This window comes from Bos indicus x Bos taurus, chromosome 3 (assembly GCF_003369695.1).
Source record: "Bos indicus x Bos taurus breed Angus x Brahman F1 hybrid chromosome 3, Bos_hybrid_MaternalHap_v2.0, whole genome shotgun sequence".
NCBI lineage: Eukaryota > Metazoa > Chordata > Mammalia > Artiodactyla > Bovidae > Bos > Bos indicus x Bos taurus.
Window position 1 is genome coordinate 113,297,950 of NC_040078.1, and position 20,645 is coordinate 113,318,594.

Below are 20,645 nucleotides of genomic sequence, written 5' to 3' on the forward strand. Positions count from 1 at the left end.
AGTGATTTTGGAGCCCAAAAAAATAAAGTCTGACACTGTTTCCACTGTTTCCCCATCTATTTCCCATGAAGTGATGGAACCGGATGCCATGATCTTAGTTTTCCGAATGTTGAGCTTTAAGCCAACTTTTTCACTCTCCACTTTCACTTTCATCAAGAGGCTTTTTAGTTCCTCTTCACTTTCTGCCATAAGGGTGGTGTCATCTGCATATCTGAGGTTATTGATTTTCTCCCAGCAGTCTTGATTCCAGCTTGTGCTTCTTCCAGTCCAGCGTTTCTCATGATGTACTCTGCACATTATCTCAGTTCATTTTTTTTTTTAAATTGTGGTAAGAAAGAAACACATAAAACTTACATCATTATCATTTTTAGCATACAATTCAAGTAGTGTTTGAGTATATTCACGTTAAGAAACAGATCTCTAGAACTTTCAAACATTTTCTTTTTTTAAAAACCAGCACATTGGATTCCAAAATTGAATATTATCAGTAGATCCATAAAAGTTCTTTCTTAAAATTATTGATGAAAGAATTCTCTATAAAAGAATTCTAGCCGGAATGTGTAGGGTTAAAGGGCCGTTTTGCGTCGGGAGGCAGCAGGGAGACATCCTGTCCTCTACGCAGACGCCTGGTCTCTGCAGGTGAAGGGACAGGAGCCACGGAGCCCAGGAGCTGGGTGTCCCCTGTGAACCCTGCCGGGGCCCCGATTCAGACAGACCCTCCATGAAGATGCACCTTTGGAACGGTTGGGAAGATGTGATGCAGATGAGTTCATTAGAGCTAAGTGAATGGCGTCGTGTGTGATACTGGTGCCATGATTATGTTTTAAAAGGCGTAGCGTCATCTTTTAGAGTTGTGTACTGAAGTATTTCTCCTGGCAGTCTTGATTCCAGCTTGTGCTCCCTCCAGCCCAGCGTTTCTCATGATGTACTCTGCATATAAGTTAAATAAGCAGGGTGACAAAATACAGCCTTGACATACTCCTTTTCCTATTTGGAACCAGTCTGTTCCATGTCCAGTTCTAACTGTTGCTTCCTGACTTGCATATAGGTTTCTCAAGAGGCAGGTCAGGTGGTCTGGTGTTCACCCGCCTTATGGCAGAAAGTGAAGAGGAGCTCAAGAGCCTCTTGATGAAAGTGAAAGAGGAGAGTGAAAAGGTTGGCTTAAAGCTCAACATTCAGAAAACGAAGATCATGGCATCTGGTCCCATCAGTTCATGGGAAATAGATGGGGAAACAATGGAAACAGTGTCAGACTTTATTTTTTGGGGCTCCAAAATCACTGCAGATGGTGACTGCAGCCATGAAATTAAAAGACGCTTACTCCTTGGAACGAAAGTTATGACCAACCTAGATAGCATATTCAAAAGCAGAAACGTTACTTTGCCAACAAAGGTCCGTCTAGTCAAGGCTATGGTTTTTCCAGTAGTCACGTATGGATGTGAGAGTTGGACTGTGAAGAAAGCTGAGCACCGAAGAATTGATGCTTTTGAACTGTGGTGTTGGAGAAGACTCTTGAGAGTCCCTTGGACTGCAAGGAGATCCAACCAGTCCATTCTAAAGGAGATCAGCCCTGGGTGTTCTTTGGAAGGACTGATGCTGAAGCTGAAATTCCAATACTTTGGCCACCTCATGGGAAGAGTTGACTCGTTGGAAAAGACTCTGATGCTGGGAGGGATTGGGGGCAGGAGGAGAAGGGGACAACAGAGGATGAGATGGCTGGATGGCATCACCTACTCGATGGACATGAGTTTGAGTGAACTCCGGGAGTTGGTGATGGACAGGGAGGCCTGGCGTGCTGCGATTCATGGGGTCTCAAAGAGTCGGACACGACTGAGCAACTGAACTGACTGACTGACTGAAGTATTTATGAGTGGAATAATTTGATGTCTGAAATTTGCTTTTCAAAAGCAAAAAATGGTGGAGATTAAATAACAGGTGGATAATCAGCCTCATTCTACTAGTCTCCTTGTCTTACCAATGAAAGAAAATACTCATATTTTTAAAGGTTGGAAGTAAATTTAATAAAACCCATGTTTGCCTTAAGAACAAGAAATTAACAGAGTCAGGAATAGGATTTTGTTTGGATTGTGGAGGATAGCTGCCTCCCACCTGTCCTGCAGGAGGCCGCTGAGGCGCAAGGGGACGCTTATCTTGGGACAGGAAAGCCCATGGCTGTGGCGGTCCCCTGGGGGCTAGAGGTCTTCCGTGGGGCAGCCGTGTTAGAATGGATGTGTGATCATTTTGCTAAGTGTAAAAATGTGTAGAAATAAGTTTCTTGAACAGCTCACAATCGTTGACTAGAAAATGTCATCGTAAGAGGTCTCTTTCCTAGTAGAAACCTTATAAAACATACAGTTTGTGTGAAATAACATGAGACGCCTTTGGTAAGAAGCCCACGAAGATGCCCACGCAGGGGTGTGGTGAAGCTGCAGGGTTGTGGCAGACCAGGTGTGAAGGTGCTTGTGCCCAGCTCTAGTCAGCGTGGGTGCAATTCCATGGAAACGCCCAGCGGTGATTTTTCAGTGTTACCAAACGTCCCTGTCAGATCTGCAAGTGCGTCCTAGAGTTGCACATTCTGACCACACCGAGCATTTTGGGGACGTGGGTAAATGCTGTGGGTACTCAGGTAGGCGCTGCAGGGATGTAGGTAGAGACCAGGGAAGCAGGCAGACACTGCGGGGACACAGACAGCACGGGGACACAGCGCGGGGATGCAGTAGACACTGGGGACGCAGGCAGACAGGATCCTGAGGCAGAATCCAGGCCGGCAGGGCCAGGGAGAAATTGGCACACCTGAAAAATAAGGAGGTTTCTTTTGTGAGTACGTTTATACAAATGACTGACGCAGGTGCGTGTCTGTGAGTGCACAGCAATTCTTTACTGGCGGAGACCCGGGCTGTAGCTTCCGGGAGAACCGACAGAGGTGGTCCACAGACCTAGGGGGAAGGGGCTGCGATGGCTCCGCCGTGCCCTGGGTCGCGCTACCGAGCTGGCACCCTGTCCCCTGTCCCTCTGACTCCCCTCCCTCCTTGATTCTGCCTCGGGGAACAGGTGGCGAGGAAAGAGTGCAGGAAAAGCTTCGTTTAGGATACTCCTGACCCTGACAGCATAGCCTGCCGGCGCAGTGCTGCGAGATCAGCCGATAACTTACTAGTCTTGATGGAATAGTCTTGATATTTAAGTGATATATACAAAGCTGTTCAATCACATGATGAATAAGTGTTATAAAATGAAAAAAAAAACCCAGAAAATGAAAATGGATGCTTATCTCTGCAAAACCGCTTTTAAAAGGCATTAGAAATGAGTGATCGGTCCAAGACTGAAACTCAAGGAGAAGGACAAGGACAGGCCTTTTTGCGGCCCTGCGCCTGTCTGCAGTGGGGGCGAGGCCTGGGCAAACGGGGGTCTGACTGTCTCCGTTTCCCCCCTCCCCCACAGAACGTGATGCTGGATCTTTCCAAGCGCAGTCGCAGCGGTAAATTCCGCCTGGTGACCAAGTTCAAGAAGGAGAAGAACAACAAGAACAGAGCAGCGCGCTGCAGCCTGGGCGCCCCGGGTACCAGCCCCCTGCCCTTCCCGCAGTCACCCCGGGGCCCCGGCGCGCACTGCTGCACCCCGGCTCTCCCGCTGCACGCGGCAGGGTGACCCATGTCACTCCCTGCCCTGACCCTGCTCCTGGTGCGGATTCTGGGGCACAGGCCCCAAGCCGCCTGCCTGCGCTCGATGTGGGTGTGAGGTGGGGAGGAGACAGCAGAGGTGACAAGACAGAGACGCTGGACCCTGTGCCTGCTTCCTTGAGGGGCTGCCTGGCCCCCATTAATCAGTGCATTGATCACGGCCCTGCCCCGGGAGCCTAGGCCCTCACTGTCACGGGCTAGGAAATCAACAGAAAATGACCCTAAACGATGTTTCTCTCCTTGGCACTGAATCGGAGCTTAGAATCTCCATGCGAAGTGTTGGCCCTGAGCACGGCCGAGGCTCCCAGGTGCTGGGCAGCCCCAAGCCCGGATTTGAGGCTGGGGGCATTTGCTGCCAGTAAGGGTAGCTCCCTTTGATTTTTCTTCACGTGTTGGTCCAGAAATTGGGTTCTTTGAATCATGGTGGCTCTGACTCCATGTAATCTCTGCGAGTCTCCGTTCTTGCTGCAGGCCAGAAGTGCACAGACCCCTCTAGAAGGGCGAGGGGATCTGGCCTCAGCTGCGGGCAGGCCCACCTGTCCCTCCTGGGGTGAGGCTGCCGGCCCCGGCAGGAACAGACACCAGCTGGCCTTGCTCACGCCCCTCTGAGGGTGGCGGCCCATCTCCTTTCTGCACTGGCCTGGGATGGCGCCTGGGACCGGGTGGTGGGTGCCTGCTGCTGGGGCTACTTGGGTGCTTTTTGCTGGGGAATGTTGGGGTGCCTGCTGCTGGGGCTGCTTGGGGTGCTTGTGGCCAGGGAATGTTGGGGTGCTGGCCGCTGCTTGCCTGGTGCTGGGCTCTGGGCACTCACTGTGCCCGTGCTTTTCCGTCTCTGACAGTGCACCTCTGGGGCACAGAGGAGGTGGCTGCCTGGTTGGAGCACCTCAGTCTCTGTGAGTATAAGGACATCTTCACGCGGCACGACATCCGGGGCTCCGAGCTCCTGCACCTGGAGCGGAGGGACCTCAAGGTACTTCACGCGCCTCCTGGGCAGGTGCACCTGTGCTCCCTGCAGCCCTGGGGTCCCCCCGTGACCTGGCCGTGCTCCAGCGCCAGCAGTCTCCTCACTGTTCTCATGCAGCGGGGCAACGACTGGGGGGTGACAGGTGGAGGCCCCTGAGCTGTGGTGTCTCAGCCACCGCAGCCAGAGCCAGGGCAGACGCCGCAGGGAGCCGGGCTCTCAGCCTTGCTGAGCCATGCGCTCAGCCTTGCTGCACGGTGAACCACGTTAACCCCTTGGGGGGACTGTGAACCCCTTGGGGGTGCAGCCCGCTGCTTGTCCAGCTCGACTTCTGTGACGACAGCCGTTGGGGTGAAGGGGGACCTAGTGTCTGGGGTTCCCTCCCCAGCTGCCCGCTGGCTGGTGTGGAGCGCCTGGTCCCGGCTTGGGGAGGGCAGCTGCGGGCTCCCAGGATGGCTTGCCTTGCGGGCCCCTCCGGGTGCACCCCAGGAACCAGCCAGGGCACCGAGGGCACCTGGACAGGACCGCGTGGCTGGCCTGCCTCCAGGCACCACCAGGGTGCCCAGCACTTGCTCCGGGTGCCCTGGACTCAGTTCAGGGAACCAGGCGAGGCGCCTGCCCGCGGGTGGTGGTTTGGGGGCACCAGTCATCGCGGCCGCATCCCCTCGCGCCCCCTCCCTTGGGGCTGCGGGGCGCCCGGGCCTGAGCGCCGCCCTCTCCCCGCAGGACCTCGGCGTGACCAAGGTGGGCCACATGAAGCGGATCCTGTGCGGCATCAAGGAGCTGAGCCGCGGCGCCGCCGCCGCCGAGGCCTAGCCTCCGCCTTCTCGGCCTGCGTCCCCCGCGCCCCCCGCGACTGAGCCGGCTCGGCGGCCCCTCATGGTGCTACTCCCGCCGCTCGGCCCGGCCCGGCGCCCCGGGGCCGGACCCACAACACAGCTACCTGCCGTCCGCGCCGCCCCTCCCGCCCGCGCGGATCCCGCCGGGCGCCCCGCGTCTCCGAGCCCCCGGCCTTTCCGGCCCGGGTAGTCACCACCTGGGCTGAGGAGCCCCGGTTCCGGGGCCGCGGGGTCCCCGCCGTCCCCAGGACGCCTGGCCTGTCGTCCCCTCGCGCACCGAGGCGGGCCCGTGTTTCTGTGTGGAGGGGGCTTCCTGGGCTTCGAGGGGACATGGAGGGGTGTCGGGGGTCTGCCTTGAGTGACCCGGAGTGGCGGGGCTGCCTAGCTGGGAGCGCTTCCCGGGCGGCACCCCGCCCTCACCGCCTTGGCTGCTTTCTCGCTTTGCCCGCCCTCGGGGCACCGTCTCCGGACCGGCCCGCCCAGCGCGCGCCCTGCCGGCGGCTCCTCCGCGCGCGGGCTCCCCCTGCCGCCCGACTCCGGGCGCTGAGCTCGGCCCGCGCTCCGGCCATCGGAGGTGAGCCGGGCGGCGCTGTCGCCTTCCTGCCCCAGGGGTCCCGCTCCTCGGAACCGCTGGGCTGGGAGCGGGGTGGCGGCGAGAACCCAGGTGCCAGAAGGCACCGGGTTTCCGAGGGGGACCCCGGGGTGGGCGCCTGAGGTTCTCAGGACTCAACCGCATGGGCGGGGACCCACTCCAGCTCTCCGCGCCCTCTCATGGGAAAGCCATCAGTTTAGGTGAAGCGTGGTGTTTAAAAGTAATGCCCGTGATTAGAGCAACACTGTTTACCTAAAACCATTTTCTGAGTGTAGAGTGAGCAGAGTAAACATGAGCGTTGCATGAAGCCTGTCTGCGGGGCAGCGTCCCTGCCGCCGCCGCCTCCTGTGTCTCTTGCTGCACGGGGGGCTGGCTGCCCTTCTGTCCCGTCCCCACCCCTGCTGCGCGGCTGTCCCTGGGGGTCCCTGGGGTCTCCTGGCCCTGTCAGTGTAGAGGGAGGTGGGAAGGATCCCTGGTGACTTGGAGAAAAGGTTTTGTGCCCTCCGGTGGGGCTTCCCCTCGTATTTATGATCCTAATTTATACAGTGCCCACCGTGGAAGCAAATGCCTCCTGTATTGCTATGTACATATCCACATCTGGGGTTGTAAATACAGTTGTTCTGTGTATAAATAAAACAAGCCTGTTTTTGATCTTCCATCGTCAGATTTCTTATCATTCTTTCCTGATTTGATGTAAAATATCAGTTGCCAAAAAAATCTTTGCAAACTGGATTCAGAATTATGTTTTTCAGCCACTCTAAACATAGGTTGAATTGGTGGTGGCCGAAAAGCAAAATGGAATGAATACCATTGTATTATTCATGGTGTGGGTTCTAGGATCTGTTGAATCAATTCAGCAAGGTGGCGGTGCTGGGAAGCACTGAGGTTCTCAGGCTTAATCACATGTAGCTTCAGCCTAGCCTCCTGAGGTCATCTTAGCTAATGTTCTATCCTTCTAAGTCTTTTATATAAAACTGCAAACCGGAGCTCTCCTACTCACCTCTTTCTTTAGTTCTAGTACCTTTATTACAAGGGAGCTGCCTCTTCAAGCTCAAAGTCACTTTGTGACCCGTTTCCTGGGTGAGGGATGGGGGCTGGCATCATGGAGTTGGAAACGGCTGGCAGGGTGCCACAGGGCTGTGTGGGATCTGAATGTGTAGTTGCCACCCCAGAAGCTTTCTTCTCTCTCATTTTGTGCTTAGTAGAACTTGTTTTGTCTTGCACGCTCCTCCCACATGGCCAGCGCCGGATCAGGCCTCATGGTTACAAAATAGCTGCCACTATTTCAGGTATCACATCCAAACATGACCATGTCCAGGCTAAAGTGTGGGTGAACAGGTGGGTTGGCTCTTGCCTCTTTTTAAGTTAAAAGGAAACTTTTTGGAAATTCTGGCACCCACTGACCTCCCCTGAGGTCTCATTGTCTAGAATTGGACCACACACTCATGACTAGAGCAGTGGGCGCAAAAGGAACAGAGCCGTGTCAGTGGTGGCCGATCACGATGCTGCTGGCTGACACATTTGTTACTTTATGCTGGTGCTGGCATACACGTTACACATTTTAACTCACCTATTCCTCTTCTCAGTCCTACGAAGTGGCTATCCACATGTTACAGATTAGGACACAGGATCAGAGAGGTCACAGCTGGTTCCAGCAGCACGTGGCAGGGACAGCACACCGCGAGGGCTGTGCTTGTGTCCCAGCCTGACCCCAAGCCCAGCCCGCACGACAGATGTGGAAACAGGGCCTGAGTCACACGCAGGCATCCGGGCTCAGGAGCCTGTGGTCCTTCTCACACGGATGGCAGGAGCCAGGCCTTTGTGGGTTTTTTTTTTTTGGCCGCGTGGGGTGTAGGATCTTAGTTCCTTGACCAGGGACTGAACCCATGCAAAGCGGCCCCAGTACCACCACCGTGGGGCCCACTGCTGGGGCTGTTTGGGCCTCTGAGGAGAGCCGCCTGGGGCGGTGGTGGGGGGGGGGGGTCCCGTCACCGTGGGGGCGTGAGTGCTTAGGGCGGCCTGGTTTTCTGGAAGCGCTGCTGGACTGTGGTGCCCGCCCCCTTGGCACACTTGCTCCGGGCCACGTTATTCGTCACCTGGCCGCTGGCCGCTGGCCGCGGAACTGCGAGTCGCCCCCTCCACTGGGCCCGCCCCAGCCCGAGGCTGCGGGCAGGAGCCCCTGGGCCTCTGGGTGGAGAGGCTGCTTCTGAGGGTGGGGGGGCCCTTAGAGCCCCCACACTGGACTAGAGCTGGTGGCAGGGCGGGCGGGTACCCGCTTTGAGACTGGGCCCAGGGCTTTCATGGGCACTTGAAAGGAGGCCTTGGGCCGACAGTGTAACGGCGGCTGCTGGTGGCACCGCATTCCCGAGGGTTCGCTGTGGGCGCCCGGGTCCGCGCAAGGCAGCCTGAGCTGGGCTGGGCGCGTCCCTGGGTGTTGCCGGCACACTCCCCTCCTCTGCAGACAGCACCCCCAACGGGGCCCGTGGTGTCTGTTACCGATGGGGCAGGACCGAGAACGGGCGCGGCGGCCATGTCTCCATCCGGCCAGGCTGCAAGGCCCCGTCCGTCTTCCTTCACCGCTAAGTCTGTCCTGGGGGGAGCCGACCTCTCTAAGCCGTGATTCCGGATTATTCAGGACTTCTGGTGCCCTGTCCCTCCTGCTGCATAAATATGTTTTCTCTAACACAACCACCGTGGGTAGCTGCATTTCTCTGGAAGGAAAAAGAGAACCAGACCACTTCCGGTTTCTTCAAATACAATTATTCCCATGAGTCTATTTAAAACCAAAACACAGTTCTGTTTTTTTTCTGTTATTTCTAAAGCAGTACTGGTCTTTTTTAATACAAAACCCCAGCGACTTAGCACCTGAAGTTCACTTGGGAAGAAGGCCAGAACATGAAGCAGTCAGCACAGAGGCAGGAGGTGACAAATCCAACAGTTTATTTTTTCTTTAACAAAATCTTAGCGCTTTCTCCCTGTAGCCCCGCTTCCATGTGGAAGGAGGGGAGCAGAGACCAGGCAGACGCCTGAGGCACCTCGACCTTTTCTTGTGGTGAGTGACCTCCCTTGAGGCCTCTGGCTTCCGGCTGTTACGGCTGTTACCTTACTGTCGGGTTACGGTGGAATGAAGGGGCATAGGGAGCCCTGGCCGGGGCATGGGTCCAGCCTCGCTCAGCCTATGGCATCGTCCCCGCCCACTGGGCGCTCTGGAGAGTCGCCTGGGTCTCCTGAGACGGAGTTGGTGCTGGAGAGCCGGAAGCACTCGCCAAAGTCCAACTTCTTAAAACACAGCTGCTTCCATACCGACCAGCACGTAGTTCATGACGCACACACAGACGAGAGGAGGGTTTCTGACGGCGGTTCTGACGCCGTCTGGGGGGGAGGGCAGAGGAAGGAAAGGCGGCATTTCACTCCTCTGTCCCGTCAGCGTCTGGAAGAGCAGCTGGGGCGCAGCGACAGCCCCTCAATTCCTCAGGCCGGGGGCGCAGGCGAAGACCCCAGTCCACACGTGTCATTTTCTTCTCGTAACAGTTCAGAGCTATTTCAGTATCAGTGATAAAAGGGCTGATATGTGTGTGTTAGTCGCTCAGTTGTGTCCGACTCTGCGACCCCATGGACTGTAGCCCAGCCCAGCTCCTTTGTCCGTGGGATTCTCCAGGCAAGACTACTGGAGTGGGTTGCCATTTCCTTCTCCAAAAAGGCTGATGAAAGTGTGTAAAATCAAGATGATAACTGTACTTAGCAGCACAGTTGCAATAAAGCATCACTGAGATCTGGGAAGTGTTATCTTCTTAGGAATTCCTGCTTTGGACTGAGTTAGCTTGAGACAGTGAATCACCCCAGTGTCCTAAATCCATCAACAGGAATATACATGCTCTATTTGTCATAAATATCTATTAAACCTTTTAAACTGACAGCTAAGCCATGCCAAATTAGGAAGAATCTGGCCCACATTTCCCTTCTCTCCTGTTTTAATCACGGCTGCTCAGGGCTGGTCCCCAGCCTTCCAGGCCTGTCTGCCGTGACCCCCCTCCCGGTCGGGCCCCCGGACGGGGAGACACGCGGCCCCGCAGGCAGCAGGCCCGCAGCCGTGAGGACCCCCGACCTCGGACAGCACAGGTGCTGGGGCGGGGGGGGGGGGGGGGGCGGCCCCGGCAGCACATACCTGACTCAGAGGGTGTCCCACCGGGAAAAAGAAGGAACGCTTTAAAATCACAGACCTAACTCAGCCCCAAGGGGAAGGGTGTTATCTGGGAGCCAGTTTCTGTGACATGAGCCGTCAAAACCTGGGGGACTGGGTACAGAGCGTCACCTCGACAGCGGGAGGAGGAAAGTGGGGCGACCGAGCTTGAACGGGCGCTCTGGCGGAGATTAGCAACGTGCCGCCGCACCCTCACCTGCAGTTAGTGCAGAACGAGCCGCCTTTCACGTAAAGAGCCTTTCACGTAAAGACGTGCGGGGCGTCGAGTGCAGGGTGAGGGGGCTGGGCAGTCTGTGCCGGCCCCGGGGGACGCTCCACAAGGCTGGGAGAAGCGCGGTCAGCTGGCCTGAGACCAAAGCCCCCTCTGCTGGTGACAAAGCAGGGGTCTGGAGTCCGTGTCCGCCCAGGACAGAGAGCAGCAGGCCTGCTCCCGGGCACCTGGAGTGGGAGCGCCGAAGTCCCATGCTGTCTGGCCCCGCCCGCAGCGCTATCTGAAGCTCCCGACATGGATGGAGAGAGAAGCTTCTGGTCCACGGGCCTGGGCGGGCATCTCTACACTAGAGACATCGCTGCTCTGCGCACGGAGGGCCTCCCGGCTGCGGGGAGAGAGAGACCGGCACGGGTTCACATCCCAGACACCGGGGCCCCAGCAGGTCGAGGAGGGGCTCTCCATTTCACTTCCAACGTTCAGGGTCAAGTGAGAACAGGTCACAGATATTCCCACAATGCCTTGCAGACCAGGGTTCCACGCTGCAGTCAGGCGCGTGAGCCCAGAGGTCGCACCAAGAACCTGGTCCATGGCCGAGGACCCCCACTCACCTTTTCCTTTTCCCCAGGGCGACCTCTTTCAGTTTTTCTCTTCCGATGTCGTCTTGGACGGTACTGAAATCATCATCGTCTTCAACCAGGAGATTCTGCATGTCAAAATAATTACTGAGCAATGTTTTCAGACATCTTTCTAGCCTACATATTTAAGAGATGTATGTAAAAAATAACCTACAGGATATCCAAACTGACATAAACTAGTTTAGTAACATGAAACAGTCTAGTGCTTGACGAGAACAAACTGAGCTAGGAGCAAGACGAGCTCGAGACGGAGCTTCGGGGGAACTGTCCGAGCGCCCCGAGTGAGCGGGCAAGGGGCCCGAGGTGCAGCAGGCCGCCCAGTCAGTGTAGCCCCGCGGCCACGTCCTGGCACTGGGCTTCCTAGCGTCTCCCCTGGAGCCGCCCCGGGGCCCCCTCCACCCTGCTGGGACCCGCAGGCGGTCAGAGACGAGGATTCACCGTCAGGCTTGCCGCTCCCACAGGCCGCTCTCTGTCCGGGTCTACTGACCGCCTGGGCACATGTGAGCAGGAGGAAAGCCTGTGTCGCGAGGCGATGCCCAGGCCTCCCAGGCCCCGGGTTAGGGATGCCGGGATTCCCGGCTCCGTGCCCCACGGGGATCTGGGGAGTAAGCGCTGCTTGGGGGCGGTGGCCCTTCCATGCCTGACATGCCAGCTGAGGGTCTGCAGCGGGGCTGGCTCCCTGCTTCTCCACCTCAGGTGGGAAAAGCCTCCCCAACGACAGCCAAGTGCTGTGTTAAATTCAGTGCGACTGTTTCCATCTTTGTCTTTACAACACAGGAACATGGCCCCCAGCAAACCTCGGCGTTCTACCTGGTTCTCTACTTTGTTAGTGACCGTCCTGTGACTTTTCCACACTTAACACTTGCATGTGTATTCACAGTGACACCTGAGCTCCAGTTTATCTGCTTTAAATGCTGTGTTCTCTACTGCCACATCAATACTCTTTTCCCCCATTTCACATATCCCCTTTCTGAGGGTCATTTAAGTTCTTTCCAGTGTTAGTCTTCAATCCTCATTTCTGTACACCTCCCCCAACACATGGGTGTTTTGGCAACCCACCCCGTATTCTTGCCTGGAAAATCCCATGGACAGAGGAGCCTAGTGGGCTACAGTCCATGGGGTTGCAAGGCATTGGACACAACTGAGCACGCATGGACACGCGCACACACTGAGGCACGCACGGGTGTTTCCAGGTGTTTCTATCTGGAGTGGAAGCGCCTGGGTGCACTGTGCGGGCACCTCTGCTGGCTGCTGCCAACTGCTGTTTACTTGGCACTGGTGTTTCCTGGTGCCGCCGAGTCCCGAGAGCCTGGCCTGGCAGCTCAGGCTTTATCTCACAGGTCCCTGGTTACTGGGAAGCTATCTTTTCACCTGCTTTCTGAGAACTGCCAGGCATTACTCACTGGGGAGAGATGGGCAAAGCTTGTTTTTTGGCAACTGACTTGCAGAAGTGCTTTCCATATTCGGGATACACTAGTCCTTAGAGCTTGTATCCTGATATATTATCTTTTCCTATTTGCGGCTTGTCTTCTCACTTTGCATTGTTTCCTTTGATGAAAAGAAGCTTTTACTTTAAATGTACAGTTGTCCCTCAGCGTTCACAGTGGACTGGTTTCAGGACATGCCAGACACCAAAATCCTGGGATGCTTGAGACCCACAGCTGGCGCTCTGTATCCCCAGTTCCACACCTGTGCATTCAACCAACTGCAGTTTGTAGTACTCTGTGTATTTACTGGGAAAAAAAAAATCTGTATATAAGTGGACCCAGGCATTTCAAACCCATGCTGTTCAAGGGTCAACTGCAGTCAATTTACTGATCCTCTTCTTTATGGATTATGCTTTATATTTCTTAAAGAAATCCTTCTTAACCTAAGTCATAAAAATTTTCTTATCTTCTAAAGGTTGAAATGCTTTTCACACTTAAGTCTTCATGTTGATTGTTGTACAGGTGTGAGCAGAGGTGGACAGAGATTTTATGGGGTCCACAGCTTATATAAATTGATCCTCTTTATGAAAATACAATCAAAATTCTGACTATAGTTACTGAATACTCCATTTTTAATGCTGCCTCAAATACCTGTCAAGTTTCATTATATGAGCGATTCTGTTTCACGGCTCTATTTCAGTCTTGCCCTGCCCCAAAGCTAGTCACCGCAGCTTTGTACTCAGTCTTAATATTGGTATGGCAACACCCTGATCTTGTTCTTTAAAAATATCTTAGCTCTTTAATTTACATGGTTTTTCACTGTGATGATACTGAAATTACAGCTGGTATCTTTACCATTGTGAGGCCTCTGTTCCCAGAACATGGTATGTGATATGATTCTGTATCTAACTGAAGCTTCAGTGTCTCTCAGTATTTCTATAATACTCTCCAGAAAGGTCTTATAAATCTTTTTGTTGGATGTATTCCCAGGTACTTTGTAATTTTATGTATGCTGATCTTATAACCTTTTGAACTCTCTTAATAGAGCTAATGGCTTATTTGTATAGTCTTTCAAATGTGGAAAAAGTGTATTTAAGAACAGTGTTATATATATTTTCCTTTGAGAATCTCTTTTATCTGTCGTTCAATTTCTGTTTGTTTGCTTTTCTTTGTTGAGTGGAAGGTCATATTACATTGGTTACATTTTTTAGTATTGAACAATGAAGAACAGAAGTGGTGATTAAGGGAATACTTATTCCTTAATAAAAATTTAAGGGAATACTTATTCCCTAATATAAAAACTTATCTAAGTCAAAAAACAAATTATTAATCAATAATCTAATAAATTATTAATTCTTAAATTAAGGATTTAAATCATTAGCCCTTAATACAAAAAATATGACAACCAAGTAGGTCTGTCCAAGGAAGGCAAGGACGGCTCAGTGTTGAGAGTGTGTTTATGTAGTAATACTCCATTACCAGATTAAAGGAGAAAAACCATTATGGCTAATTAAACAGATGCAGAGAAAGCAGAGAATAAAATATTAAAAATCCAGTGCTCATTCATTATTTAAAAAAATAAAGAAGAGTAAACTAGGAATGAAAGAAGTGTCCTAACCTAACACAGGTCCCTGCGTAAAACCTAGAGCACCACACTCGGTGATAAAACTCCAAAAGAATTTTCATTCAAGTCAGACCCAAATTAAGGTTTTGGTATTGTGGTTCCACTGGCCTCATCAAACGAGTTGTCTCGTTTTCCCTGTTTCCCCCTCACTCCGTGAAACAATTTATCTAAAATGGGACTGTCGATGCTTTGAAGACTTGAGTGTGCTAATCTGTGCTCTTCTCCTGCAGAGGTTTCCTTTGCTCTTACAACTACACCACCTTCTCTCTCTTCCCAGCTCCAGGCCCTCAGTTTCTTCTCCCTGCCTAAGTTCTCTGCCAGCTTCACTGCGGCTTGCTCTGACATCAGCACTTCCTAGGGTGTTTTGCCGTGGCGGGGAGAAGTAAGTAACACTTCTCTATACAATCATTGGATTCTGGTGTTTTCTCAGAGTGGTAAATTTACTGCGAAAAACTTACCTTAACACCAATAGTATCTCCATCTTTCAAGTAATAAGGTGCACCCTGCAAATTATCTTGCTTTTTCTTCTTTTTCCTTTTGGTAGTTTGCTGGCTCTACAGAAAAATTAAACATCTTGAATTAAAACAAAAACTCAACCTCAAATTCTTAGTAAATACCCTATTAGTCTGTGAAAAATGGTAGTTAATCTATTCGTTATGCCAGGAAGGCTCAATTTTCTTGAGAAAGCCCCACGACTTTACCCAACTAGACACTGGAAGCCATGCAAACTTGTCAGGAAAGTATTTGGCAATTTCAATTTTCTCCACGGGAAGTGAGTAGACATCGGCCACTCGCTGCCTCAGGGAGCTGGCCGTCCAGCCGCGGGCTGTGTCCCACAGCACGTCCACGGGCGGGCCGTAGGCTCTCTTGCCAGGAAGGCGCATCTGTGTCCGCAGCAGCACGTCCCAGGGGCTGCGCCAGAAAACAGTCGCATGTCAGATTTACCACCAGAGGAGGGGGTGCTGTGAAGGGCAAAGCTACTCCTCTGACTCTGTTGCTTTGCCTAAGGGGTTCTCCCTGAACGAACCCTGAACGCTTGTGGGGAACTTTGATTTCCTTCACTCCTGAGCCAGAATGGAGCTGAGCGCCCATTCTGAGTCCATAGCACAGTCCCGGGGGAGGCAGCAGGTAGGGCTGAAGGTGGAGTTGGGGAAGTTCCTCCAGGGAGCACATAGGAAAGAGGATTGGCGACAATGGAAAGGGCTGGCAGGGCGACACCCAAGTGGTGAGAGGGAAGGGGCCTAACGCGACCAGGTTCCCCGCCATGGCGACTCCCTAGGAAGTGCTGATGTCAGAGCAAGCCGTGATGAAGCTGGAGAAGAAACTGAGGGCCTGGAGCTGGGAAGAGAGAGAAGATGGTGTAGTTGTAAGAGCAAAGGAAACCTCTGCAGGAGAAGAGCACAGATAAGAGGTCCTTGGAGGAAGAGAAAGAAAAGAAACATTCAGACAGGTCAGGTGGAAATTCAGATGCGTGGAGTGTGTTTAAAAACGTAAAAGAGTAGGGCGTAAAATAAAAACTACAGGTGAGACCTGGGAGACAGGAGAAGTGGAAACTCTAAGGATGGCGAGACAATGAACAGTTTTAATGCTGTGTTTCTATTATATTGGTGTTTTATTGAAAGAAAGGGAAACGCAGCTGTAGATATGGACAACAGGGAGAGTGAAGGCCTGCTGAAAGGAGACGGGACTGAATGCGGGGGACTGTGGTCGGGAAGGGGTCTGTCAGAGGGAGCAGGTGTTTCGGCATCACGGAGCAGAGCTGAGGTCCCAGAGCTTACAGAGGTTGGTCAGTGCAGACGCAGGAGTTGCCAAGGAGGAGACAGAGGCTGCTGAGGACCCCAAGGAGACAGGGTCCCCACTGAGGGAGGGCAAGAGTGCTCTGGAGGTCGGTCCAGGACAGAAGTGCCAATGGGGAAGGGGGTCTAAGTAAGTACACAACGTGGTCTTCAAAAAAACACTGCTCACAAACAGATAATGACAGAGGGTCAAATTATACAATATTCTGTATTATAGAAAGAGCTCACACAAATTAGACTTTTTACTAAGACATCATTAAAAACAGGCAATATATATGAAACAATTCACATACCCACAAAATATAAATGGCCTACAAACCTTTGAACAAATGCCCCAATCTTACTAGCGATCAAAGCACTGAGGCAAATGAAACAAAATAACCATTTTTCATTTATCAATTTAGCAAACATTTAAATAATGACAACACTCAATGATGGCTTGACAGTGAGGTGAAGTAAATACTTAGAAACCCTGCTTGTGGGAACATAAATTGATATACCTTAATGATTTTAATGGAAATGAATTTAATGATTTATTTTAAGAGGTTTAAAATGTCCATCCTCTTAAAATAAATCATTAAATTCATGATTTAATATCCATACTATTTGATCCAGAAATTCCCCTCCAGGGAACTACTAGAGTAATATAATTTGTACTAAGAATGTCTTTTTATAAAACAGTGGGATTAAGTGAAGGTCAGATATGGTTGAAAGAGTAGACTTGTTATATAGGCGGGCAATGAGAATCATCATGTCAGGCAGAACTTAGTATTTAGTGTTACTGACAAAAATGTCTTATACAAGAAAGTCCTATAATGAAAAAAAGAATAGTTATGTTTGATCACGGACAACTCTGGGGTGCTTCTTTATTCAATAAACAAACTGACTGTGACAAAGGCACTGTCCTAGGTACTGGGGACGCAGCAATGACCAAGAAACAGAGTGCTTGCTCTCCCAAAGCGAACGTTCTAGTAGGAGAGACAGATGACGATGGATAATTCAGCAAGTATGCATCAGGGAGTATCAGGATGAAAAAATCAGCACGAGGAGCAGCATGTCGGGTGCTGCTATCAGTCTGACCACAGACTGTCTTCAGACATTGCCAAGAGCTGGGGGCGAGCATCTTGCTTACATTCAAGGTCATTATGGGTTAGGTATGCACTGGGACTGACTGAGAAATTAATCTGTTTTTATGGAAAAATGAATTCTAAGATCTACATACCAGATATACAAACACATTTCTAGAATATAATCTGTTTTAAGTTGCCAGACTCATTAGAAGCAGTGAAAAAAAATGCTTAACATTTTAACAACTTAATAGTAAAGAAACTATCCATTGGGATCAGTTGCTGTTTAGTTGCTAGGTCATGTCCGACTCTCTTGTGACCCCATGGACTGCAGCCCACCAGGCTCCTGTGTCCATGGGATTCTTCAGGCCAGAATACTGGAGTGGGTTGCCATTTCCTTCTCCAGGGGATCTTCCCGACGGAGGGATCAAACCCATGTCTCCTGCTCTGTCAGGAGGATTCTTTATCACTGAGCCCCCAGGGAAGCCTTGTTGTGATCAGACATGTATGTAATTTTGTATGTGTAGTAGGATGTCTTACCCCAAGTTTTCTTCTTTCTGAAGGGGCTCTAAGCAGATCTCAGTTCTCTTTCCCAATTTATATTCCCTGATAACAAATGAAACAAAACAATACTGAATGACATATTAATTTTTTAAAGGTTTTTTAAAAAACCAATTTCAAGTATTCTTAAGTGAAATAGTATACTATATAAGAACACTGAAAATTTAAGAGACTACCATGAAAAATTATACACCAACAAATTGTACAACTGAGAAGAAATGGCAAATTCCTAGAAATATACAACCTACCAAGACGGAATCATGAAGAAACAGAAAATCTGAACAGACCAATTATTAGTAAGGAGATTGAATCAGCAATTAAAAACCTCCTAACAAAAAAGAGTTGAGGACTAGATGGTTTTACTGATGATAAAAGATTTAATACCAGTGCTTCCCAAACTCTTTCAAAAAAAAAAAACCAGGAGGGAACACTTCCAATCTCATTCTATGAGGCCAGAATTACCTTGATATCAAAATCAGACAATAACATTACAAGAAAAGGATATTAAAGGCCAATGTCCCTGATGAACATAGCTGCAAAAATTCACAAAGAAATACTAGCAAAACAAATTCAACAATACATTAAAAGGATCATACACTATGATCATGTGGGATTTATGCAAGGGATGCAAAGATGGCTCAACATTTGCAAATCAATTGATATAATACAACCACGTTAACAGAATGAAGGACATGAACATCTCAACAGATGCAGAGAAAGCATTTGACAAAATTCAACATTCTTTCACATTAAAAATTCATAACAAACTGGGTATTCAAACCATAAAGGTCTTATTTGACAAGCCCATAGCTAGTATCATCGGAGAAGGCAATGGCACCCCACTCCAGTACTTTTGCCTGGAAAATCCCATGGACGGAGGAGCCTGGTAGGCTGCAGTTCATGGGGTCGCTAGAGTCAGACACGACTGAGCAACTTCACTTTCACTTTTCACTTTCATGCACTGGAGAAGGAAATGGCAACCCACTCCAGTGTTCTTGCCTGGAGAATCCCAGGGACGGGAAGCCTGGTTGGCTGCCGTCTATGGGGTCGCAGAGAGTCGGACACGACTGAAGCGACGCAGCAGCAGCAGCAGCAGCTAGTATCATACTCAACAGTGAAAAGCTGAAAGCTTTTCCTCTAAGATCAGGAACAGCACAAGGATGCGCTCATACCACTCATATCCAACACAGTAGCAGAAGTGCTAGTCAGAGCAATTAGCAAAGAAAAGGAATCCAGATTGGAAAATAAGAAGTAAAATTGTCTCCGTTTGTGGATGACATGATGATATTTACAGAAACCTCCAAAGACTCCACCAAAAAAACAAAACAAAACTTCTTAAATAAATGCGGACTTCCCTGGTGGCCTAGTGGATAAGAATCTGCCTGCCAATGCAGGGGACACAGGTTTGATCCCTGGTCCGGGAAGACTCTACACACCTCGGAGCAGCCAAGCCTGCGGGCCACAACTACTGGGCCCACGCTCTAGAGCCTGCAGTCCACAGGAGGCGCGAGCCCGCCGAGAAGCCCGCGCGCGAGCAGGAGCGGCAGCAGCCACTAGCCACAACTGCAGAAAGCCTGCGCAAAAAGCAACGGACACCCAGCACAGCAGTCCACAGGAGACGCGAGCCCGCCGAGAAGCCCGCGCGCGAGCAGGAGCAGCAGCAGCCACTAGCCACAACTGCAGAAAGCCTGCGAAAAAAGCAACGGACACCCAGCACAGCCAGGAATAAATAAATAACTAGAGAGATTAAAAACATTAATAAATGAATTCACTAAGGTTGCAGGACACAAAATCAATATACAAAATCATTTGCATTTTATATAATGACAATTATCAGAAAGAGAAATTAAGAAAACAATCCCAACAGCATCAAAAAAAATAAAATACTTAGGAATAAATTTAACCAAGGAGGTGAAAGACCTGTATACTGAAAACTACCAAGACACTGACGAAAGAAATTGAAGACACAAATAAATGGAGTGATTCCATGGTCATGGATTGGCAGAATATTGTTCAAACGTCCACACTACCCGCCACCCCCCACCAAATCTGTAAGTTCAATGTAATCCTGTCAGAATTTCAACAGCATTTTGCAATTAGAAATACAAACAGTTCTAAAATTTTTATAAACCCACAAAAGACCTCAAATAGCCAAAGCAATCTTTTCCTAAGAAAGAACAAAGCTGAAGGCATCATGCCCCCTGATTTCAAACTCTACTATAAACCTATAGTTATCACAACAGTGAGGTACTGGCATAAACACACACAGATCAGTGGAACACAAGAGAGAGAGCCCAGAAATGGACACACGCATTCTGGTCAGTTAGTTTATAACATGGGAGCTAAGAACCCACAATGGGGAAGAGTCTCTTCAATAAATGGTGCTGGGTGGGGCGGGGGGAGGGGCGAGGAACTGGACAGTCTCATGCAAAAGAATGAAACTAGATCCTTATCTTACACCATATGCAAAAATCAACTTAAAATTGATTAAAGATTTTAACATAAGACCTGAAATTGTAAAATTCCCAAAAGAAAACCGTGGGGTAAAGCTCCTTGATATCTGCTTTGGCATGATTTATTTTTGGATTTGACACTAAAAGCAAAAATAAACAAGTTGGACTACATCAGACTAAAAAGCTTTTGCATAGCAAAGGAAACCATCAACAAACTTAAAAAGCAATCTATGAAGTAGGAGAAAGTATTTGCAAAGCTGAGGGGTTAGTATTAAAATTATATTGAGAACTCATACAACTCAATAGCAAAAAGCAAACAATCTGACTAAAAAATGGCAGAGGATGTGAACAGAAATTTTTTAAAGACATATTAATAGCCAACATGGAGAAGGCAATGCCACCCCATTCCAGTACTCCTGCCTGGAAAATCCCATGGATGGAGGGGCCTGGTAGGCTGCAGCCCATGGGGTTGCTAAGAGTCGGACACGACTGAGCGACTTCACTTTCACTTTTCACTTTCATGCATTGGAGGAGGAAATGGCAACCCACTTCAGTGTTCTTGCCTGGGGAATCCCAGGGACGGTGGGGCCTGTGCGGGGCC

The 20,645-nt window shown here is 50.5% G+C and overlaps 2 protein-coding genes across 13 annotated transcripts in view; one reads left to right on the forward strand and one right to left on the reverse strand.

Annotated features, from left to right (window-relative positions):
- The window catches only part of DGKD (diacylglycerol kinase delta), a 110,282-nt gene extending 103,557 nt beyond the window's left edge, over positions 1–6,725 (forward strand). For 2 of the 3 annotated variants that reach the window (XM_027537960.1, XM_027537962.1), the window contains 3 exons: positions 3,439–3,556; positions 4,517–4,647; positions 5,365–6,725. In XM_027537960.1, coding sequence (XP_027393761.1) covers positions 3,439–3,556; positions 4,517–4,647; positions 5,365–5,454 — 339 coding nt within the window. In that variant the 3' untranslated portion in view covers positions 5,455–6,725. The remainder of the gene's footprint in view (positions 1–3,438; positions 3,557–4,516; positions 4,648–5,364) is intronic. The other variant, XM_027537961.1, reaches the window with a different exon arrangement.
- Positions 1,842–20,645, reverse strand: part of USP40 (ubiquitin specific peptidase 40) — an 89,705-nt gene continuing 70,901 nt past the window's right edge. For 3 of the 10 annotated variants that reach the window (XM_027537958.1, XM_027537955.1, XM_027537959.1), the window contains 5 exons: positions 17,571–17,636; positions 14,869–15,079; positions 14,626–14,721; positions 11,090–11,184; positions 1,842–2,793 (listed from right to left, as the gene is read on the reverse strand). In XM_027537958.1, coding sequence (XP_027393759.1) covers positions 2,526–2,793; positions 11,090–11,184; positions 14,626–14,721; positions 14,869–15,079; positions 17,571–17,636 — 736 coding nt within the window. In that variant the 3' untranslated portion in view covers positions 1,842–2,525. Of the gene's footprint in view, positions 2,794–8,992; positions 10,867–11,089; positions 11,185–14,625; positions 14,722–14,868; positions 15,080–17,570; positions 17,637–20,645 lie in introns of those variants that run through there. The other 7 variants (XR_003510446.1, XR_003510442.1, XM_027537957.1 and 4 more) reach the window with 5 other exon arrangements.